Source organism: Myotis nattereri, assembly GCF_964212035.1.
Source record: "Myotis nattereri genome assembly, chromosome: 10".
In the NCBI taxonomy this organism is placed as follows: domain Eukaryota; kingdom Metazoa; phylum Chordata; class Mammalia; order Chiroptera; family Vespertilionidae; genus Myotis; species Myotis nattereri.
In genome coordinates this window covers 71,841,248-71,866,126 of record NC_138085.1, presented here as the reverse complement: position 1 = coordinate 71,866,126, position 24,879 = coordinate 71,841,248, and the positions used below count along the sequence as shown (strand labels likewise).

Sequence of the window (24,879 nt, the reverse complement as noted above, 5' to 3'; positions counted from 1 at the left end):
TTTTGTTAATCCTCACTTAAGGAAATTTATCCATTGATTTTTTTTTTAAAAGGAAGTAGAAGGGAGAGGGAGAGACATAGAAACATTGATGTGAGAGAGACACATAGTTGGTTGCCTCCCGCTGGTGCCCCAACCAGGGCTGGGGATGGAGCCTGAAACCAAGGTACCTACTCTTTACCTGAATTGAACCCAGGACCTTTCAGCCTGCGGGCTGATATCTATCCATTGAGACGAAGTGGCTAGGGCCAGGCTTATTCTTGAGCTGCACATGTATGGAACTGGGCAGAATGAATATAGCAAAGGCTTTGAGAATTGAACTGTATTGTAGTTCAGTGGCCAGATTCCAGACTGGTTTCTCAGTAACACATGTGGGGAAAACCAGAATAGCATTATCAGGCTTTGAAAACTGTACTGACATTTGAACCAAGTTCACAGAAGATGGTCTACCATTTTCATTTTGAACCTAATGTTATGCCAATTCATTTGGAAGCTTAAATGAAATGAAATTCCTTGGAAGACTTCAAAACTTACTCAAGGAGAAACAGATATTCTGAATAGCCCTACATCTGTTAAAACAATTGAATTCATAGTTAAAAAAAAAAACACAGCACCTTTCAAAAAGTAAAACTCCAGGCCCAGATTGCTTCAAGTGAATTCTACCAAACATTTAAGGAATAAATACCACCAATTCTACACAATTTCTCTCAGAAATTAAAATTTCCCAGCTCATCTTATAAGGCCAGCATTCTCCTGATACCAAAATCAGTCAAAGAAAGTACAAGGAAAACAAAACAAACTATAGACCAACATCCCTCATTTGAAGAGAAAAGCAAAACTTTAAAAACATTATTAGCAAATTAGAGGCCCAGTGCATGAATTCGTGCATGGGTGGGGTCCAGCCGGCCCAGCCCCTATGAGGGCAGATCAGAGCCGGGCCTGTCCGGAGGAGGAGACAGCGAGAGGTTGGCCCTGCCCCCAATTAGGGTGGGGGGTGATTGGGGGCAGGGGTGGCCATGGGGAGGGGCTGTGGGTGGTGGGCCAGCTGGCTCCACCCCCAAATAGGGTGTGGGGGGGCCGATTGGGGGTCAGAGGCTTGGGGAAGGGCCATGGGAGGTTGGCCGGCCAGCCCTGCCCCTGATCGGCGTGGGGGTGCTGATCAGGGACGGAGCGGGCTGGGGGGAGGGCCTGCGGACTGACCAGGGTGGTAGGGACTCATTGGGGATGGGACTGGCTGTGGGGAGGGGCTTCAGGCAGTTGGCTGCTTGGCCCTGCCCCTGATTGGGGTGGGGGGGGGCTGATCTGTGGTGGGGTCAGCGGGGGGAGGGGCTGCAGGAGCTTGGCTGGCTGGCTCCACCCCTTATTGGGTTTGTTTAGGTTCTATAATTGCAACATTGTTTCTTAGAGTGCAAGCTCAGAGGCCAGCAGCGGCAGGCGGGGAACCTTGGCTTCCTCTATCACTGGAGCAAGCAAGCCTCCTGTTCACTTCAGCTGCCTGGCTGCTGACCGCCATCTTGGTTGGCAGTTAATTTGCATATCTCGCTGATTAGCCAATGGGAAGGGTAGCGAAGTTATGGTTAATTACTATGTTTCTCTATTATTAGATAGGATATATAGATAGAATCCAGCCGGAAAAAAAATATAAAATGCATCATGCCCATGTGGGTTTTATCCTGGGAATACACAACAGATTCAATATTTGAAAGTCATCAATGTTATTCTCCATATTTATGGACTAATACAAGAGAAACCATATGATCATATCAATAGATGCAGAAAAAAACACTGAACAAAATTCAAAATATGTTCATGATAAAAACTTAGTGGTATAGGAATAGAAGAGACTTTTCTCAATCTGAACCTTATAGAGGATATCTACACAAAAGTTACAACTAACATCATAAGTAAATGGTGAAAGACTATATGCTTTCTTCCTAAGATTGAGAACAAGGCAAGGGTGTTCATTTTCTCAACTCTGATATAACATTATACTGAAAGTCATAGGCATTGTATAAAGCAAGAAAAAGAAATAAAAGGCATACAGATTGGAAATAAATAAAATTGCCTCTATTCACATATGATATGATTGTATATGTAGAAAATTCCAAGAAATTAAAAAAGAAATTCTAGAATTAATAAGTGAGTTTTCCAGGATTTTAGGATACGAGTAAATATAGGAAAATCAGCCTTTTTATTTTTATACTAGCAAGAACATTTGGAAAGAAAATTTACAAACAATGCCTTTAAAATAGCTACCCTCTAAAAAAAAACAACAGAAAGAAAAATTTAGTTATAAATCTAGTAAGATATGTTCAGGATCTATATCAGATATATGGAATAAAAAGCTTTAATAAATGGACAGATGTATTCATGGATTAGAAGACTGAATATAGTTAAGTCAATTTTCCCTTAGTTAATCTATAGTTTTAGTGTAATACCCATCAGAATCCCAGCAGGATTTTACAGGTATTGACAAGATGGTTTTAAAATTTATTTGGAAAGGCAAAGGACTTAGAAAAGCAAATAAATTTTGAAAAGAAGAACGAAGTTGCATAAGTCAGACTACTTAATTTTAAGACTAATTTTCAAGGGCAGTGCAGTATGGGCAAAAGAATAGACACAGATCAGTAAAACTAAATTGAAAGGTAAATAATAGAACCATGTACATATGATTGATTTTTCACAATGGGAAGATACTTTGATGGAAAAAGGATAGTCTTCTTGGCAAATGGTGCTAGAACAATCGGGCATCTGTATGCAAAAAAAATCTTGATCTTAAACCATGTACAAAATATAACCCAAATAAATCACATTCTGAAATATAAAATTTCAAACTATAAAACTCTGAGAAGAAAACATAGAAGGGAGTCTTTGTGACTTTAGTTAGGCAATGAATTCTCAGATACAACATGAAAAACAACTCATCAAAGGAAAAAGTTAATCAATCGGATTTCACCAATTTAGAAACTTGCTCTGCTGAAGATACTGTTAAGAGAATGAAAAGATAAAGCACAGTGGGAGAAAATACTTCCAAATAACATATCTGACAGAGGACAGATTTCCAGAACATAAAAAGAGCTCTCAAAAGTCAACAATAACCCCAAGCTGATTTGGCTCAGTGGATAGAGTGTCGACATGTGGACTGAAGGGTTCTGGGTTCAATGCGGAAAAGGGCACGAACCTCAGTTGCAGGCTCTTCCCTGGCCCAGGCCCTGGTCTGGGTGAGTGCAGGAGGCAACCAATAGGTGTGTTCCTCTCACATCAATATTTCTCTCTGTCTTTCCCTCTCTCTTCCTCTCTCTCTCAAAATCAATGAAAAAATTGATTAAATCCTCAGGTGAGGATTAAAAAAAAAAGTTAACAATAAGAAAAGAAACAACTGAAAAAAAAACACCAATGGGCAATAGATTTGAACACACTCCACCAGAGAAGATATACAGATAGCAAATAAGCATATGAAAAGATGCTTAACTTCATTAGTCATTAGGGAAATAGAAATTAAAACCAGAATGAGATGTCATGACACACCTCTTAGAAGGACTAAAAATAATAAGGACAATAACAACAGCAAATGGACCATATCAAGTGTTGGTGAGAATGTGTAGCAATTGGAACTCTCATGCATTATTTGTTTGACTGTTAAATGGAACAGCTATTCTGGAAAACAGTTTAGCAGTTTGTTTTAAGGTTAAAGATATATACTTCTTCATATGACCTAGTGATTCCACTCTTAAGTATTTATCTAGAAATGATAATTATTTTTCTAGAAAGGAAAATTTTATATTCACACAGCATATACAGTACATGGATGTTTGTAACAGCATTATTCATAATAAAAAAACAGCACTAACTCAGATATCCTTCATTGGGGTCAATGGATAAAGGAATTGTGCTACATCCATACAATGGAATACTAGTCAGATATAAAAAGGAACAAATGATTGATACATGTACTTAAATGTATCAATATATTTGGCTAACTCTTAAATACCATATGCTAAGTGAAAGAAGCCAGTTTCAAAAGGTTACATACTATATGGTTCCATTTATATTGTTACTGGAAATACAAATAACAAATCTTAGAGAGGACAGATTTCCAGAACACATAAAGAGCTCTCAAAAGTCAGCAATAAGAAAAGAACCAACTCAATAAAAACAATGGGCAAAGAAAATATAAGAGCAGGGCCTTGACTCAGTGGTTGAGTGAGGTACTGATTAATTGAACTCAGAGTGAAAAGTCAGAGACAGGTTCAGGGTGTTAGGCTGGAATGAGCTGCCGCTGCCCAACTGCTCCCCTGGTTGCAAGTCTTTTGGGAACCTTAGAGTTTAGGAGATGCATGCCTGTGGGGGAAGAAGAGGGGAAAGGTTCAGGCATGCTTGTAGGAGGGAAAGCACATGTTGGGATCTTCATTTTGGTGGTTTTTAAAGGCTGGGGTTTTAGGGTAGATATCATTATAATCAGCTTTATGCTGATGCACCGAACCCTTAACTTTATCTGTTCTTGGGTGTGGTTGGCAAATGGTTCTAATTGGATTTCTGCTCTCTGTCTTCCTTGAGTAGGGTGATGTAAGCTATTCACCCTCTGCTTGGAGAAGAGAAATGTAAACCATTTACTCTTAAGTGTCCTTGGTTTCAGAATATGGGAATTTTCGATTTACTAGATGGCAATAAATTGCTTGACTGTTTAACTGTCTGTTTCAGTTTCCCTATTCCATTGTCCTGGCTTACTAGCCTATCTCAATATGACATTCTGGAAAAGGTGAAACTGAAGTGAGAGAGTGCGTATCAGATGCTGCTGGGAATGAGGTGTGGTGGGAAAGTTTAACTACAAAGGGATAGCAAGAGGAAATTTGGGAGGATGATAGAATTGTTCTGTATCCTAACTTTGATGTTGTTTATATAAATCTATGTATGCAAATCTATGCATGTGATAAAATTCATAACTGTACTCCAAAAAGGTGAATTTTACTGAATAAATTAAAAAAATAGTTAGAAACTTAATTTCACCCTTTTCCTTTTACTCTTTTCATGTGGCCACTAGTAACTTTTAAATTATGTGTGTGAAATATATTTCCATTGTACAGCATAGCCTCAGATACTAGAAATGCAAAGAAGAATTAAATGTGGTCTCAGTCTAGAGATAGGGGTCTGATAGAAGGAAGTCTTATGTGGAAAGGAGGCCAATGTAAATGACTTACATTTAATCTCCCCCACTTTCATATTTAAAAAAATGTATTTTTTAATGACTTCAAAGAGGAAGGGAGAGGGAGAGAGTGATAGATACATCAATGATGAGAGAGCATCATCGATCGCTGCCTCCTGCATGGCCCCCACTGGGGATTGAGCCCACAACCTGGGCATATGCTCTTGACCGGAATCGAACTATGATCTCCTGGTTCATTGGTCAGCATTCAACCACTGAGTCACACTGGCCAGGATCATCCTTTTTTTTTTTTTTTTTTAAACAGATATTTCTTGAGGGCCTGTGTCATACAAATTATCTCAACTCCCAGATACCATAATTCTTTTCCTTGATATAGGAAAAGAAATTCTACCTCTCAAGACATAAAGTGTGCTATACAATGGAATCATTGGCACTATCTCTGAATTTGTAGGAAAGCAGAGTATATCTTTGAGGTACTTGATAAGTTTCTTTGTGGTATTCTTGTAATGAATGTTCTAGGTTTGTAGTATTCTTGGGTAAATATTGTTTATATGATTGCACCCATGAGGTACTGATTAATTGAACTCAGTCTGCCAGAGAGAGAGAATTTTCCAGAAGGATGTTCAGCCTGTCTGTTTATAACTTGAAACCGGGAGCGCCAACCCAAAATTGGAATAGAATCTAAGAATACTACTATGCTGAGCTGTAAACAGAGAGGTAAATCTAACAAGATTGAAATATATAATAGGGACAAATTTAAAACCCTGAAGTACATTCTGAAGTTTTGCTGTCCAAATTAAGAATAAAGACTAAAAAAAAAGAGAAAAGAAAAATGAAGACTATGTGACTTAACAACAGTGTATCCTATATAATAAAAGAGTAATACACAAATTGACCCTAAGGGCGCGCACTGAGGGGGAAGACTCTCAACGCAGGAGCTGCCCCCTGGTGGTCAGTGTGCTCCCACAGGGGGAGCTCCACTCGACCACAAGCTGGGCTGATGGCTGCGAGCGCAGCGGCGGTGGCGGGAGCCTCTCCCACTTCCTTGGCAGCGCTAAGGATGTCCGACTAGGGCTCCCAGGCTGCCAATGGTATGTCTGACTGCCAACTTAGGCCCGATCCCCTGGGAAGCAGGCCTAAGCTGGCAGGTGGACATCCCCTGAGGGGTCCTGGACTGCGAGAAGGCACAGGCCGGGCTGAGGGCCCCCCCCCCCCCCGAGTGCACGAATTTTCATGCACCGGGCCTCTAGTATGTATATAAAAGTCTTGGGGCTCTTAATTGATAGGAAGCATAATACTAGTCAACACTGATGTGTCTGCCAAAGAAAGCTATTTCAATTTTCAGTGGTATTTTTTAAATAGAAGGTTAGTATCTAAAATGAAGGCATGGATTTTTTAACTTGATTCTGTGCTCTTTAGATTATGGTTAGTTTTGGGTATTATCCTCTAAGAGGATTTACACAAACTGGTACACCTGCAGAGAAGAGAGGAATGGATGATAAAATAAATTGAGACCAAGTCATATGAGGAATAGTGAAAGAAACTGGGGTATTTAACCTGGTCAAGATGTGACTCATGGTGGGGTTGAAAGAGAGGTCACAAGAGCTGCCTGTAAAGGGAGTAGAAGGTCTGTGATATTAAAATGAAACTAGAATTGTTCCATAAATTCCTAAGAAGTAGTGGATGAAATTTTAAGAGAAAAAGAGATTAAACTTCAATATAAGGAAACACTATCAAGAGTTAGAACTCTTGGCAATGAGTCACCTCTCTAAAGTCTTTTGTCAAATTATTGCTTGAATCTACCTTCCCATTGAGAATCTCCTTCAGCTGGCATTTCCACAAGGTTCTCATCTGATGCTTACTTTCCATACTTGGAGTTTCAGTAAATAACCATTTTATGTAGCAACTGAGGAATAATTCTTCCATTATTGGCAAAACTCCAGTTATTTACCGCTTGAGTTATTTCTTTGAAACCGTATTTCCTGGCAGTTATTTAAACTTTAAGGTTCGCCTTAGCTGGTTTGGCTCAGTGGATAGAATGCCAGCCTGTGGAACAAAGGGTCCCAGGTTCGATTCTGGTCAAGGGCACGTACCTTGGTTGCAGGCTCCTCCCCGGCCCAGGCCCTGGTCGGGGCTTGTGCAGGAGGCAATCAATTGATATGTTTCTCTCACATTGATGTTTCTCTCTGTCTTTTCCTTTCTCCCACTCTCCCTAAAAATCAATGGAAAAATATCCTCGGGTGAGGATTAACACACACACACACACGCACACGCACACTTTAAGGTAGATACTATTTCAGTGGTAAGAATAGGGAAAGGAGCCTGTGGACAAGCTGTGGTCCTTCTATGACTGGGATCAGGATGACGGCTCACTCTGCAATCTGGGACGAGGCCTTCCTGAGATGATGTTGATATCCTCAAGATTGTCAGCTTCTAGCTCAGTTGGCGTGGCTTAGTGGTTGAGTGTTGACCTATGAACCAGGAGGTACGGTTCGATTCCCAGTCAGGACACATGCCCAGGTTGTGGACTTGATCCCCAGTGTGGGATGTGCAGGAGCCAGCTGATCAATGATTCTCTGTCATCATTGATGTTTCTATCTCTCTCTCTTTATCTCCCTTCTTCTCTGAAATAAAAAAGAATATATTAAAACTACCTTAAAATACGTTAATACACATAACAACTCTTTTCATTTTGGAATTTCTGTGATTTCATGAATGTGTCATATTATGAAGCATTGGTCCCAGTATTGTAGCCCGGACATTTTCAGGTTGTGATAAAAAATAAAACTTGAAACTACCATTTTGTTTTTAGTTGATCACAACTGCTAGCCATTCTAGGTGTTTTGTGTCTTTACTTTTTTTTTTTAACCTCACCTTATGTCACCCTCTATCCTACTTTTATTTCTTCGTCCTCCTGCCTACTCTTCTTTTTTCTGGAAAGTTGAAATAAGCAGTATCTGAGTAGTCTGTACTTTGTGTTCCTGTCATCTTCTCCAGGGTGAAATAAAGGAAATGCGAGGCTATTGCCCTCCTGTATGATTTGTTTTGGTCTTTTCTCCACCATCTCCGCCTTGAGGTCAGGTGCTGTGTTTTCTCCTTCCCATATCACTCCCCAGGTGTCCAATATGTGCATCTGTGCATCGAGGTTTTTAATAATGTTCTTGACTGATTTACTGACTGTTCTCCATAGCAAGAAAACAATGACGCATTTTATTGCAGAGACTATAGATGTTGAACACAGTGTTTCAGGAGATCTTAGAGGTTGAAGGTAAGAGTTTGAGAAATTCTGAAATGTAAGGGTGAGATTCTGAAAGGTATTTAAATTTACTTGTTTTGAAAAATACTTGTATAATGTTTTTATTATATATATTATAGTAACGTCTCTCTAAAAAGATCCTCCCAGTTGAGGGTGTGATAATTTGGTATGTAGCTTTTATTTAAAAAATATTGTATAGTCAAATACTTTGAGCTGCTTTAAAATGTAAAAATATCAACTAAAGTAAGAAAAAAAAAGAAATTAACTTCCCCAGTACTGTTGTTTAAAAGGATCCATGTGGGAGCTTCTTGAAAATGAAAGATCTTTGTAAGTATTCAGAGATTATCAAAATAGTCTTTGTTTTTAAAAAGAGCTCATTGCAGAGTTTTAAAAATGGGAGAACTCCCTAATTGCATTTTCAAGATGATTTTATTTATAAAAAATAAATTTATTAAGAACCATTGAGTAAATACTTTCTAGTTCATTTATTTAAGTTAAGATTAAAGTAGGACACATTTTTGTATCACACTAAAAAATAACAGCTTTATTGAAATTTATTTACATACCATGCAATTCTCTCTTTGAAGTGTACAATTCAGTGGTTTTAATGCATTCACAAAGTTGTGCAACCTTCAGCACTATTCCACAACATTTTCATCTCCATAAAAAAAACCCTTCTACTTATTAGCAGTCACTCCCATTTCCTCCTTTTCCTGACCCTGGCAACCATTAATCTACTTTCTGTCTCTATGGATTTACATTCTAGACATTTTATGTAAATGAAATTATACAATAATCATACAATATATGTGGCCTTTTGTGTCTGACTGTTTTCACTTAGCATAAAGTTTTCAAGGTTCATCTACATTGTAGCATGTAACAGTACCTTTTTTAAATAACTGAATGATATACATATCTCACATTTTATATATCCATTCTTCAGGTGATGGACATCGTTTTTTTTTCTACTTTTTATCAATGTGAATAGTGCTGCTATAAACACTCATGTGCAAGTTTTTGTGTGAACATGTTTTCATTTTTCTTGAGTATATACCTGTGAGTGGAATTGGTGGGTCATAAGGTAACTCTGTGTTTAATATTTTGAGGAACTGCCAAACTGTTTTCCAAAGTGGTGGTACCATTTTCAATTCCCACCAGCAGTGTATGAGGGTTCCAGTTTCTCCACATACTCACCAAGACCTATTATTCTATGTCGTTTTGATTGTAGCCATCATAGTAGGTGTGAAGTGGTATCTCATTGTGGTTTTGATTTTTATTTTATTAACTAGAGGCCTGGTGCATGAAAATTCATGCACTGGGCAGGGGGGTCCCTCAGTCTGGCCTTTGCCCTCTCACAGCCCAGGAGCCGTTGGGGGATGTCCACCTGCTGGCTTAGGCCTGCTCCTTGGGGTATTGGGCCTAAGCTGGCAGTCAGATATCCCTCTGGTAGCCCAGGAGCCCATTAGTCAGACATCCTTATTGCTGCCTTGGAGGTGGGAGAGGCTCCCGCCACTGCCGCTGCGCTGGCCATCCATGAGCCAGCTTCTGGCTGTGCAGTGCTCCCCCTGTGGAAGTGCACTGACCATCAGGGGCAGCTCCTGTGTTGAGTGTCTGCCCCCTGGTGATGCACATCATAGGGACCGGTTGTTCCAGGTTCTTTTGCCATTAGGGTCAATTTGCATATTACCCTTTTATTATATAGGATGATTAATGATGTTGAGGATTTTCTCATATACTTGTTGGCCATTTCCATATCTACTTTGGAGAAATAGCTATTTAAACCCTTTGTCCATTTTTAAATTGGGTTGTCTTTTTATTATTGAGGTGTCTTATATATAAGTGTGCCTTATATATTCTGGGTTCAAGTTCTTTATCATACATATGATGTGCCAAATCATGTATTTTCTCCTATGAGTTGTCTTTTCACTTTCTAGATAGTGTCCTTGAAGGACAAAAATGTAACATTTTTATGACATCCAATTTACTTAGTTTTTCTTTTGTTGCTTGTGCTCTTGATTTCATATGTAAGAAAACACTGCCTAATAATAAAGATATACTTTTATGTTTTCCTCAAAGAGTTCTATAATTTTCTCTCTTACACTTAGATCTTTGATCCATTTTGAGGTAATTTTGGTATAGTTTAGGGACTCAACTTTGATTGGTTAGCATGAGGATATCCCATTGTCCCAACACTATTTGTTGAAAAGACTCTTAGTTTGTTTGGGCTGCTATAGCAACATATTAGACGTTGAATGGCTTAAGCAACAAACATTTACTTTTTTTAAATTAAGATCTTTATTCTTTTCTTTCTAAATATATTTTTGTTGATTTCAGAGAGGAAGGGAGAGGGAGAGAGATATAGAAACATCAATGATGAAAGAGAATCATTGATCGGCTGCCTCCTGAACGCCCACCACTGGGGATTGAGCCCACAACCCAGGCATGTGCCCTTGACTGGAATTGAACTCGGGACCCTTGAGTCCGCAGGTCTTTGCTCTATCCACTGAGCCAAACCAGCTAGGGCAAACATTTACTTTTCACAGTTCTGGAGACTGGGAAGTCTGAGAGCAAGATACTGGCAGATTCAGTGTCTGGTTAGGGTCTTGTTCCTGGTTCAGTCTTTTTCATTGTAACCTCACACGACAGAAGGGCACAAAAGAGCTCTGTTGGGTCTTTTTTTAAGGGCACTAATCCCGTTCTTGAGGCCCCTGCCCTTATGACCTAATCACCTCCCAAAGGCCCTACCTCTAAATATTATCACATTGGGGATTAGGTTTCCACATATGAATTTCATATGTGTGTGTGTGTGTGTGTGTAAATTGATTTCCAAGAAGAAGGGAGAGGGAGAGATAGAAACATCAATGATGAATCGTTGACCAGCTGCCTCCTGCATGCCCCCTGCTGGGGATCCAGCCTGTAACCTGGGCATATGGCATGTGCCCTGACTGGGAATCAAACCATGACCTTCTGTTGATAGGTCAGTGTTCAATCACTGAGCCATGCCGGTGGGGCGCCACATGTGAATTTTAAGGGGATACAAACATTCACTCCATAGCAGACCCTTTTATTAAAATTTTTTTTTAAAATATATATTTTTATTGATTTCAGAGAGGAAGGGAGAGGGAGAGAGAGATCGAAACATCAATGATGAGAGAGAATCATTGATCGGCTGCCTCCTGCACGCCCCCCCACTGGGGATCAAGCCTTGCAACCCTGGCATATGCCCTGCCCAGGAATCGAAACGTGACCTTCTGGTTTAGTCTGACAATGTATAGGTCGATGTTCAACCACTGAGCCATGCCGGCTGGGCTAAATTTTTTTTTTTTAATTGTGGTAAAATATGCATAACATAAAATTTAGCATCTTAATAATTTTTTTTTAAATATTTTTTTATTGATTAAGATATTACATATGTGTACCCTCTACCCCCCCACCCCCCCGCTCATCCCCTCACCCCCCCGTTGTCCGTGTCCATTGGTTAGTCCTATATGCTTGCATATAAGTTCTTTGGTTGATCCTTCCCCCTTGCCCCCACCCTCCCCTACCTTCCCTCCAAGGCCCGACAGTCCAATCAAAGCCTCTCCGTCTCTGGATCAGTCCTTGTTCATCAGTTTATGTTGTTCATTATATTCCACAAATAAGTGAGATCTTGTGGTATTTACCCGCTCTCCAGTTCCATCGATGCTGTGGCAAATGGTAAGAGTTCCTTTTTCTTCTTCCTCTTCTTAAAGAATACCTTTCAGCATTTCATATAATCCTGGTTTGGTGGTGATGAACTCCTTTAGCTTTTTCTTATCCGTGAAGCTCTTTATCTGACCTTCCATTCTGAATGATAGCTTTGCTGGATAAAGTAATCTTGGTTGCAGGCTCTTGCTATTCATCTCTTTGAATATTTCTTGCCACTCTCTTCTGGCCTGCATGGTTTCTGTTGAGAAATCAGCTGGCAGTCGGATGGGTACTCCCTTGTAGGTAACTGACTGTCTTTCTCTTGCTGCTTTTAAGATTCTCTCTTTATCTTTTGCTCTTGGCATTTTAATTATGATGTGTCTTGGTGTGGTCCTCTTTGGATTCCTTTTGTTTGGGGTTCTCTGCGCTTCTTGGACTTGTAGGTCCATTTCTTTCACCAGGTGGGGGAAGTTTTCTGTCATTATTTCTTCAAAAAGGTTTTCAATATCTTGCCCTCTCTCTCCTTCTGGTACCCCTATAATTCTGATGTTGGTACGCTTGAAGTTGTCCCAGAGGTTCCTTACACTATCTTCATACTTTTTGAATCTCTTTTCTTTTTTCTTTTTCGGTTGGGTATTTTTTGTTTCTTTGTATTTCAAATCTTTGACTTGATTCTTGGGATCCTCTTGTCTGCTGTTGGATCTCTGTAAAATATTCTTTATTTCAGTCAGTGTATGCTTAATTTCTAGTTGGTCCTTTTTCATGTCCTCCATGGTCTCACTATACTCCTTGAGGGATTCATTAAATTTATCGGCGGTTTCCATAAAATTCTTGACAAACCTTATAAACGTGGCCTTGAACTCTATATCCAGTCGTCTGTCCTCCTCCGTTTCTGACAATTGTGACCTGTTTCTCTGTCTCCGCATTTTGGCTGCTTCCCTGTGTTGATAGAGTGGCCCTGCGCGCCAGGTGTCCTATAGGGCCCAGTGGCTCAGCCTCCCCAGTTACCTGGGGTGGACACTCTTGGTGCACTCTTTGTGCCTTGGTTGATGTAGGATCACTGGGAGGAATTGACCTCCAGGCCAATTGGCTGTGGGAAGCAGCTGTGTCTGAAGTGGGAGAATGGTCCCCCTCTGACCACTGGGTACAGTGGCTCCTGGATCTAAGGAGGTGCTAATTCAGCCCCTGCCTGAGGCCTCACAGCCAGGCCACGAAGAGGCTCAGCTGTGAAGCAATGCAAGCCGCTGCGGGGCCTTGGGCCTTCTCTTGGAAGTTCCGGGTCTGGCTGGCCCGGCTGCAGTTAGGTAATTATCAGGTTGCAAAGGGCCGGGGCATTCACATGCAAAAGCCTCTGCCGCAGCCTGGGTGGGGCAGGGTCTCAGGGAGTCAAAAGGCCGGAGAAAGAAGCAATGGCTGATTCTCCGCGCCCGGAGTCGCGCGTCTCAGTGTCCCGGTAATGGCTGCAAGCACCTCTGAGGGAAATCCGCCCTCAAGTTCACCTGCTGCCGCCTGAGAGAGCAGCCTCTCCCCGTATGTGTCCTGGGTCCCCAGAGACTTCCCAGAACCGGAGATCAGAGCAGTCGGGAACTTGTGATTCAAAAAGACAGCCGCGTCCTCAGGTGCCACACCCTTTCCGCGTGCGCGAGCCGCCGCCGTACCTCTGCACTCAGCCTCCGCAGCTCCTCTGGCTCTCAGCGTGCTTTTCTTGTCTTCTAGTTGTAGAAATTATACTCAGCCAGCCTTCCTGTTTTTCTGGACGATGTTTGTTCCGTCCTTTGGGATAATTTTCAATTGCTGTGGGAGGCGACTATTTCCCGGTGTTTATCTATGCCGCCATCTTAGTTTCTCTCCATCTTAATAATTTTTAAGTGTACATTTCGGTAGTGTTAAGTACATTCATATTGTTGTGCATCCAATCTCCATAACTCTTTTCATTTTGTAAAACAAACTCTTTATATCCATTAAACAACTCCCCATTTCCTTTTCCCCTAGCCCTTGCCAACCACCATTCTTCTTTCTGTCTCTATGAATTTGACAGAGATACTTCATATAAGTAGAATCACATAGTTCTTGTCTTTTTGTGACTGGCTTATTTTGCTTACCATAACATTCTCAAGCTTTATTCATGTAATAGCATGTGCCAAAATGTCCTTTTTAAGGTTAAATTTAATGTTCCATTGTGTATGTTCATCTTTTTAACTGTCAATGGGCAATTGCTTTAGTTAGACTCTACTATATTGGGAATAATAGTGTACAAATATCTCTTTGAAACACCGATTTCACTTGTTTTGGTAGAATTGCTGAATTACATGGTAATTCCATTTAAAAATTTTTGAGGAGTCGCCATATTGTTTTCCATAGTCGCGACACCAGTTTACATTCCCACCCGTGGCTCACAAGGGTTCCAGTTTTTCCACAGCCTCGCCAACACTCAGTATTTTCTCTTTGCCCCCATTGAATTGTCTTAGTGCCTTTGTCAAAATCAATTGACTATAAATGTGAAAGTTTATTGCTAGACTCTGAATTCTATTCCATTGATCAGAATGTCTCTGCTTATGCCAGTACCACACTGTTTTGATTACTGTGGTTTTGAATTGGGAATAAATTTTCAGTTGGCAAGTGTAAGTCCTACAACCTTGCGTTTTCAAGATTGCTTTTTGGCCATTCTGGATCCCTTGCATATACATATGACTTTTAGGATTGGTTTGTCAATTTCTGCAACAAATATGTCAGGGATTTTGATAAGGATTATATGAAATCTGTAGTTTGATTTAGGTGGCATTGTCATCTGAACAATATTAAGTCTTCTGATTCATGGACATGCGATATCTCCCATTTATGTAGGCCTTCTTTAACATTTTTCACGAATGTCTGTAGTTTTTAAGTGTACAATCTTACATTTCTTTTGTTAAGTTTATTCCTAAGTATTTTATTCTTATTTATGCTGTTGTAAGTGAAATTGCTTTCTTAATTTCATTTTAGATTGTTCATTGATAATGTATAGAAATGCAATTGATTTTATACATTTACCTTGTATTTTGCAACCTTGCTGAACTTATTGGTTCTCATAGTTTATTTTTTATTTCTTTTGGATTTTATAGCCAATCTAGATGCCATTTATTCATTTTTCTTGCCTAAGTGCCCTGGCTAGAAGTTGCAGTACAATGCTGAATAGGATTGGCAAGAGTGAATATCCTTGGATCAGATTTTTAATGTTTGGTGGTTTGGAAATACGATGTATTACTGACAATGCTCCTTTGAGAATTTGAAAAGCAAGCTTTGTGTCTTCAGTAGAAACAAAAATAATAAAATTGCTTCTATTGGAATTTAGCATGCTATTTATTTTTTGAGCATTGAGGCACAATGGATTCTAGCTTGGCTTTTTCCAAAACTTTAATGCCTTTGCTTTATTAACTTTATGATTTTTTTTTTCTAAAGGTCACTAAAGTATGCCAGCCATAGAGCTTTTGAAAACGTAGCTCTAATGTACATGTCCTCCTGAGGAATTGTTCATGCTGGGTGTAGTTGAATAAGAATGAGTAATCAGGGCATTCGTATTGTTTTCACCAGTTCTTCTTCATCTTGGCTTGGATTAATGCTTTATAGTTGGCAGATTTGAAGAAATTTTATAACTCATAATAGATATAGTTGACAACCAGATTGTGGGTTGGATGAAGGGACGGATTGTAGTAACTTTTATTTATTTTATTTTATTTTTTGTTAAGCCTCACCCAAATATATTTTTTCCATTGATTTTTATTTTAGAGAGAGTGGAAGGAAGGGCGGGAAGGAGGGAGGAGGAGAGAGGGAGAGGGAGAAGGAGAGGGAGAGGAGAGAGGAGAGAGGAGAGAGGAGAGAGGAGAGAGAAACATTGATGTGAGACAGACACACATCAATTGGTTGCCTCCTGCAAACACCTTGACTGGGGTTGGGGGTTGAACCTGCAATCCAGGTATATGCCCTTGACTGGGAAGCGAACCTGCCACCCTTTGGTGGGTGGGTCAATGCTTTAACTATTGAGCAACACTAGTCAGGGCTGTACCAACTTTTTTTTTTTTTTTGGTACTAACTTTTGATAATTTAATTCTAAGCCCAACTTCTAAAGGATATATTCTTGCTCAGATTTATTCCTTACAGAAAGTGGTAGAAGTAATAACTCTTCTATACTTTATTCTTTACTGTAGATTTTTGTCAGTACTTAGATATTCAATGTAGAGAATAGAATTTCTTTCATATATTGAGTATTTCTTGAATCTATTTTGTATGTGTTGCATTTTGCTTTGTCAGAGATATGAAATAAATATAAGAGCATGCTTGTTTTCTGAATGCTTACAAGATATTTAGGAAGATCAAGTTTATGTCTTGTCTCTCTCACAAAATGTAGGCTCCTAGAGGATAACCATCTTTGTATTGACGCAGTGTGTATCACAGTGCTCACATTATAGGGTGTGTTTATTATGAATTTTAAAAATTAATGAAACAATAAAAATAATATGACTACATTTCAATACTCAAGTGAATGACATAACCAAATAGTATTGTTGAATTTCATAAAGAACAATGATCAGTTCTGAATTTATTAGGGAAGCCTTTATGCAAGAAAAGATAATTAAGCGGGCTCATAAAGGATGGGTAAGAACTGAAGAAGGGGTAAGAGCATTTCAACTACATGTCATAGTATTTGAAGGTCAGTGAGTGAGTGGATCATATCAACTGGAATAGAAAATTGGTATTGGCTTGTAGATAGAGAGAAGAATGGAAAAATAAATAGGAACATTGTATTTTGGAAGCCTTAATGCCAGTTGGAAAAGCTTGCCCTCACTCCATTTGACATTAGAGAATCATTTAGATATTTTTTTAGCTAGGAAGTTTTGGGGCAAAGCAGTACTTCAAGAAGATTTACTTTGTGACAGTATGTATTATGGGCTGGAGGGAAACTGGTATTAGGAGATCATTTAAGAGGATATGGTCATAACTGAATTCTTCTAGTCCTGCCAGCTCTTCAAGAGCAGAGTTCTTTGCTTGGTCTTTAGTGCTTAGCATAGAGCCTAGAGCCGAGTTTAAATGTTTGTTCATTGGATGCATGAATGTATGGACTAGGTCAGTGATGGCGAACCTCTGACACGCGTGTTAGACATGCGAACTCATTTCTTTGGTTGATTTTTCTTTGTTAAATGGCATTTAAATATATAAAATAAATATCAAAAATATAAGTCTTTGTTTTACTATGGTTGCAAATATCCAAAAATTTCTGTATGTGACACGGCACCAGAGTTAAGTTAGGGTTTTTCAAAATGCTGACATGCCGAGCTCAAAAGGTTCGCCATCACTGGACTAGGTCATCTGGGCCTGGATATAGCTGTGAGCAGTGGGACATATCCATATGAGAAACATTTTGTTTTCTGTGAGTATAAAGGGTACAGGTAGGGTTGAAGATGATACCAAAGCTTCAGCATGATGATTAAGGAATAACAGTGCCATCCCTAGAAATAGGGAAGTCAGCTAGGGGAAGAGAGGGGTGCGAAAAGAGACAGTGATGAGCATGGTTTTATTTTTTTATTTTTATTTATTTTTTAAAAAAATATATTTTATTGATTTTTTACAGAGAGGAGGGAGAGGGATAGAGAGTTAGAAACATTGATGAGAAACAGCGATCAGGCTATCAATCCCCAGAAGGAAAGTAGGAGAGGGCGGGGGTAAGGGGAAGAGATCAACCGAAGGACTTGTATACATGTATATAAGCCAAACCAATGGACATGGACAACGGGGGGATGGGAGCATGAGTGTGTGTGTGTGTGGGGGGGAGGTTGGGGGTTAATGGGGGGGATGAGGACACATTTGTAATACCTTAACTAATAATAAAAATAATAATAATAATAATAATAAAAAAGAAACATTGATGAGAGAGAAATATCGAATAGCTGCCTCCTGCATACCCCCCACCGGGGATGTGCCTGCAACCAAGGTACATGCCCTTGACTGGAATCGAACCCGGGAACCTTGAGTCCGCAGGCCGACGCTCTATCTACTGAGCCAAACCAGTCAGGGCATGAGCATGTTTTTAGATTTGTTGAGTTTGACATTGAAATACCTAGTACATAGAGGTAGAAAGGCTCAAATGAGAACTGAAGTCTGAATGTTTAAATTTGGATATCACCATGAAGATATTGTTTAAGCAGTAAAAATGATTGGACTGATATAACTGTATGTGTGTGTATGGATATATGGTATGCAAGTACACTAGTATACATACTCCTATATACTAGAACCCAGTATATGTGTGTTAGATTATGGTGTACTAATCTGCTTATTTGTATTAGCAGAATGGTGAGGACTGATTCTTGGGGTGAATGGAGGGAATAAAAAGGGAGCTAAAGAGGGAGACAGGAAAGGAACAGAGAGGTAGGAGAATTTACAACACAGATTTGCTAAGGAGGCTTTGTAATTTGTCATGTTTCAAAATAATACTAGTAATAACAACACTAGTATTCCCTTATCAGTTACTGAGTGCTTGCTATATACCAGACACTGTGCTAGTGCATGGTGGTCTTTTATCCTCACATGTGGTTGGTCTCTTTATTAACTTTATAAATTTTATACGAACGAATAACTTTATGAACAAATCTGTGAAGTTAGTGCTCTTATATCCCACTTTTACTGATGAGGAAACTGAAGTGTAAAGAAGTTACAACTTGCCCAAGATGATTTGAATACTAAATAATTAGGAGACCTTATGGCTATACACCTGACTTTTTTTTACTCCAAGCCAATGTTCTTTCCATTATACCAAAGGTCTACATGTTTAATTTCTTCCAGGAAATCACTATATTTTTAGAGCATCAGTCCTCGTTCAAGGCCTGTTAATTAGCAGGCAATGCCTGGACTGTAACAAAAATATCTCCATGTATTTTGTATGTGGCTTTTTATACCTTCCTACTGTTTATTTACATTTATAGTGTGTTAGGAGATTAAAATTTTTGATTGCGTGTTGTGGATGTTAATTTAAAAGAGGATATCAGTTCTTTTGTTTGGAGAATTAATCATTCAGAAAGTGTTTTTCAATTTTTTTTTTTTTTTTGTCTAAAATAAACATCTTCCAGAACTTTTTCTGGTGCATTCCTCAGAATGTTATATCTTAACAAGGAAATGAGAAGGGTCTGACATTTTCTTTTATTTCAGGGGATATAATTTTCAATGCCCAATACCCAGAGCTGCCCCCTGATTTTATCTTTGGAGAAGATGCTGAATTCCTGCCAGACCCCTCGGCTCTGCATGTGAGTAACTGCAGGCTCATTTGGATATTCTTCATTTGTTGAAAGAAAATAAAATTAGCTTTGGACAGTTGCTTAATAGTTAAATTTGCCAAACGTGGACTTTTCCCACCACTTTTTTCTCTGTTTTGTGAAATAAGTACAACTCTTAATGTGCTAAAAGAATTTAAGTAAGAGGTGTTTTTATTTTTTCATTGCAGCTTTACTTTCAGACTATTTTGAATTAATGAAATTCTCTAGCATATTGGTTAAAATATTTTTTCTCCAGCTTGAGACATGTTGAAAACATTTTCTTTGTTTTAACTTAATATTTCATGCCTGCAATCAATTTTCTAATGTTTACTAACACTTCATCACAGGGCTTGTTAGAGGAGTGTTTTTTGGCTGAGAGGCCTTTTTATTTTTTGTAATGTAAGTGAAAGTGTCAAATTTGGACTTGAATCCATATTATCTCAGTATTATTATCAGAAGGGTAAAGACCAGATTAAGTCTACAAGACCCAAAGCTTCGCAGTTGAAGTAAGATGTCTCTGGAATGAAGGCAAGAAGGGGGTGGTGGGACTTGTCAGAGCACATGAGGTTTATATAAACATGGTGTGCTTTGCGTGGCTGGTGGAGAAAATGTGCCATTTTGTTAAAAAAAAGTCTGGCCAGAAAAAATGTCTCTTTCCTTACCAAGTTCGATTTTGCTATGGTGCCTCTACTATAAGAAGTTTTATTGTTGTTCAAAACAATGTTCTTAGTTTTGGATTTTGGAATTTTTTGTCTCATTTAAGTTTTGTAATTTAGAGTTTTGATGACTTACTCAGAAATCTTGTCCCCTCCCTTTTTAAAAAGGGAAGTATTAAATAGGAAGTTTTAACCCAAACTTAAAGAATTATCTTAAATTTTATAACACAGTTGTAAAAATATGGTTGGCAGGAGTAGGATGATTTTGTTGCTAAATTTCTAATAATTACCAAAAAACTGTTACTTTGGCTGGTTTTTTAAAAAATTGTAGTTTAGGTATGGCCCCTGTAGATACTGTGTGTTATATATTCATCCCATATTGAGCTGAAGGGCTTATCTGAAGAAAGTGAATTAGCAGCGGTTCTCAACCTGTGGGTCGCGACCCCTTTGGCGGTCAAATGACCCTTTAACAGGGGTCACCTAAGACCAACCTGCATATCAGATATTTACATTACGATTCATAAAGTAGCAACATTACAGTTATGAAGTAGCAATGAAAATAATTTTGTGGTTGGGTCACAACATGAGGACCTGTATTTAAAGGGCCAGAAGGTTGAGAACCACTGGCTTAAATAAAAGATACACATAAGGTTAATATAAATATGTGGTGTTCTAATCCATCAGATGAAGCCACCTCTTTCTAAACTCAGACCTTTGTAACTCAGGGAAATGAGTGCCAATAAGGACTTTGAAATTCTTAGATGAATGAAAATACTAGATAGATACCAGATATAGAGATAGATCTCTCACAGATACCAGAGAATCATAAATCACTGAGTTAGAATCTTAGTAGTCTAGTGGTTCCCACTTTTGATATACATAAGAATAATTTAGGGAGCTTGTTAAAAATACAGATTCCTGAACCCAGTGGGCATACTGAGTTAGATACTTTAGGAAGCCAGAGTAATTACATTTTCTGAATAATTTTTATGTATTAGTCTGAATTGCTATTGGGAAGCACTAATTGAATTAATCTTTTACAGTAATATTCCCAACAGAAACCAATCTGCCTTTGCCTCACATTATTTCCAATGAAGGGTCATTTTCCAGTTTGGGGACAGCTCTAATTTTTTTAAATGACAGCTTTATTGAGACATAATTTATATGTCATGCAATTTACCCATTTAAAGTGTGTAATTGAATGGTTTTTAGTGTATTCATTGAATTGTGCAACCATCACCAGTCAAATTTAGAACATTGTCATCACCCCTAAAAGAAACTCTTGTTCCTTCTAGGCAATAACTAATCTATATTATGTCTATATGGATTTGCCTATTTTGGACATTTCTTATAAATGGAATTATACAATATGTGTTTTTTTGTGTGACTGATTTTCTGTGAGCATACTGTTATTTTTTTAAGCTTTTTAAAATTAACTTTATTGGGGTGACATTAGTCAATATGAACATATAGGTGTCTATGTTACAAGATCTGTATATTGCACTGTGTAGCAGACTGTTTTCAATGTAGCATATATCACTGTTTTTCTATTGCCAAATAATATTCCATTGTATGCATACACAACTTTTTATTTATCCATTGTTGGTTGGTGAATATTTGGTTGTTTCCACATTTCATCTGTTAAAAATATTGCTGTTGTGTGGATAAATTTTTATTTCTCTTGGGTGTATATCCCTACGAGTGGAATTGCAGGGTTAAATGGTAACTCTGTGTTTAGTTTTTTGAGGAATTCCCAGACTGTTTTCCAAAGTGCCTGTACCATTGTACATTCCCGCCAGCAGTGTATATGTGTTCCAGTTTCTCTAATTCCTCACCAATGTTTGTTATTATCTGTCTTTATGATTATAGCAATCCTAGTGGGTAGGAAGTGGTATCTCACTGTGTCTTGGGTTGCATTTCCCGGATGGCTGTGCATCATAATGATATTTTGCATCATTTCACTGGAGTGGAAGCTGCATGAGAGAATGGAGTTAGTTTTGTTCGCTGCTAGTACCTAGAAGAGCACCTGGTGTGTAGAGGTATACAAATATATATACCTCTACATTCGTGTTTGTTAGGGGAATAGGTTGCTTTAAGGTTTTGTATTCCTTAAGGGACTTGTTGGTTTCTGAAGCTAGAAAATATGTTTTCAATGATAATTTCAAAATAGAAGAAAAAGACTCAGTTTTAGAGAAGTTTGGGGCATAAAAATCAGTTAACAGAAGCTCTGAAGCAGTGATTTTCAGCCTGGCTTTTGCAACACCCTGTGGTATATTCAGCTACCTCAGAGGGTATTGTGAAATTATTTCCCCTGAAAATAATAATGATAATTCATTTCAATTTAAAATAAAATTGCATAAAGGAGGAAGGGTGGATCACAAAATTAAATGAGAAGAACATGTTGTAATCATGGCAATATTGGGAACCACTGATATCTAACTTCCCAGTTCAGTGGTTCTCAACCTTGGCTGCGGATTAGAATCACCTGGGAATCTTTTTAAAATCCTGATTTCTGGACCTCATCCTCTGGAAATTCTGTTTCTTTGTTACTAATGTTGTGGCCCCACCCCATAACAAAGAAACAGAATTTCCGGAGGATGAGGCCCAGAAATCAGGATTTTAAAAAGATTCCCATGTGATTCTAATGTGCAGCCAAGGTTGAGAATCACTGTCCTAGTTTGAAGAAGGTGAGGGCAGTTTTGTCTTTGAGACAATCATCTTCAGGTTGGGGGAGCTACTGCTACTGCAGGCACTGCCCATGTTGTACAATTCTTGACTCTTCTGCTAGCGTGGAATGTTAGCATAGAAAAAAGTATTGTACTAATGCTTTGTCACTTCTCTTCCCCTGCTCTTCACTGTGCTACTTGCAGAAAGACATCTTTTGAATGTGTCCTTGCAAACTAGTGCTCATGCCCTGTAGACACGACATAGATGCAAAGAATGTGTGAAGCTGGTATGGAGTGCATGGCCCACTGTTGAAAAATGCTGCCCAGATATGTGGTGCTCCTAGTCCTAGACACTTCCATGTCCATGGCCTGTAATATCTTTATAATAGAGTGCTCCGTCATTGTTCAGATATCTATTAATGCTTCATTTGAGACCTATAAAAGTTTCATCGTTAGCCTTCAAGCTGGACATAGCGCTCAAGACAGATAAGTGCATAGAATTGCAGCCATGGGTGATACGTGCTGGGTAGAGGTATATGCACAGGGTGCTGTGGGGCTGTGTAGGAGGAGCAGTTATCAGATCCACATTTGGGAGGTGCCAGGGAGTTAGAAACATTATTTGATTGGTTATAAGTACTTGATATTTTGGTGTAACTTATTGAAGAATAATATACTACAGAAGAGTGTACAAATCACAAGTGTATAGCGTGGTGAATTTTAGAAAGTAAACACACCACGTAACCAGTACCTAGATCAAGAAACAGAACACTCCCAGTGTCCAGAGGCCCTACTCATGCCCCCTCCGTCACTGTGACCATTTTTGCCAAGGGTAAACATTTTGCTGACTTACACCACCATGATTAGTTTTGTCTCTTTTCAGTCTTTCTACAAATGGAATCAAGTATGGACTTGTATGTCTGACTTTTTTTCACTCAACATTTATTTGTGAACTCCACCTATACAATTTGTTGTTGTTGTATGCTCATTGCTCATAGTATTGAGCAATGTAAACTGAATATATAAACTATATAAACTGAACATATCACAGTTTCTTTATCCATTGTTATTGATCACCATCTGGATTATTTTAGTTTCTTGCTGTTGTGAATAGTGCTCCTGTAAGTGGTACATATCTCAGTGAATATACTAGTATGTGTGCATTTCCGGTGGGTATTTGCTGAAGAGTGGACTTATTGGGTCACATGTATAGAAAATTAAGGAGAGGACTATTCATATATATACATATGCATACACATATAATTTTGAAGGCATGTGCTATAAACAAGGCTTTAAAAGCACAATTGTGGAAAAACAACATCTTACCCGTTTCAGCTGCTCACCCTTATCTGCTCCAGGACAAGGCACCGGACACGTCCGTTTATACCTCCGTCATTTTCCCTCCGAAAAACAACATCTTGAAAGAACAAACAAGTTAAAATTAAAATGAAACTTAAAAAGTTTATCAATTGGATTCCAGGTAGGAGACAGAAACCGTACTAGTAATTTGAATAGGAAAATTGAATATAGAGAATTATTAACAATTTAAAGGAGCAAAAGAGAATTCTAAAGAATGTAAGAATAGCGATTGTATAGAGTAGCTACCCCAGGGCTGAGGGAGGACACCCAAGAAGGAACAAACTTGGAAGATCCTCCCTCACATCTCCCCCTACCACTAATGCTGAGACTCTGACCTCTGGACTGGAGAGGGTGTGGCTGTAGCCCATGGATGGTGGAGACCTTCACTGGTGTGTGGCCCACTGGGTTCTGGTTGGCCAGGGCTGGAGAGTAGAAATGGTCTGGGTGCAGTTAAATAGGCGGAAGGGTGAGCACGACTGGTCTCCTACATGCCTCTGGCAGCTGTACTATAGGCGCAGCTACAGAAAGTTCACCAGAACTAGGATAAGAAGCTTCTCTTCTGTTGCGCCTCGTACTGTCCCTTCATCACTTTCATTGACAAGCTAAACACCAGCTGGCAAAGGAAAAAAATTGTTTACAAGATCCAACCCCCGTTTCATAAATAGGACAGAGAAAAGTAGATTTGGGAGATGAGAGGCAATAAATGAATAACTAGCACAAGTAGATAATGCCTAACTTATCTTAGTGTATTGTTTTCTGCCATGTCTAATCTGCTATGAAACCCCTCTAATGAGTTCTTAACTTTAGGTAAAATCTTTTTTAATTCTGTTTGATT

At 38.9% G+C, this 24,879-nt stretch overlaps 1 protein-coding gene across 2 annotated transcripts in view; it reads left to right on the top strand.

The window, feature by feature from the left end:
- Positions 1-24,879, top strand: part of BABAM2 (BRISC and BRCA1 A complex member 2) — a 353,123-nt gene that overhangs the window by 54,996 nt on the left and 273,248 nt on the right. For both annotated transcript variants that reach the window (XM_081100973.1, XM_081100974.1), the window contains one exon: positions 19,263-19,357. In XM_081100973.1, the coding sequence (XP_080957099.1) occupies positions 19,263-19,357 (95 nt within the window). The remainder of the gene's footprint in view (positions 1-19,262; positions 19,358-24,879) is intronic.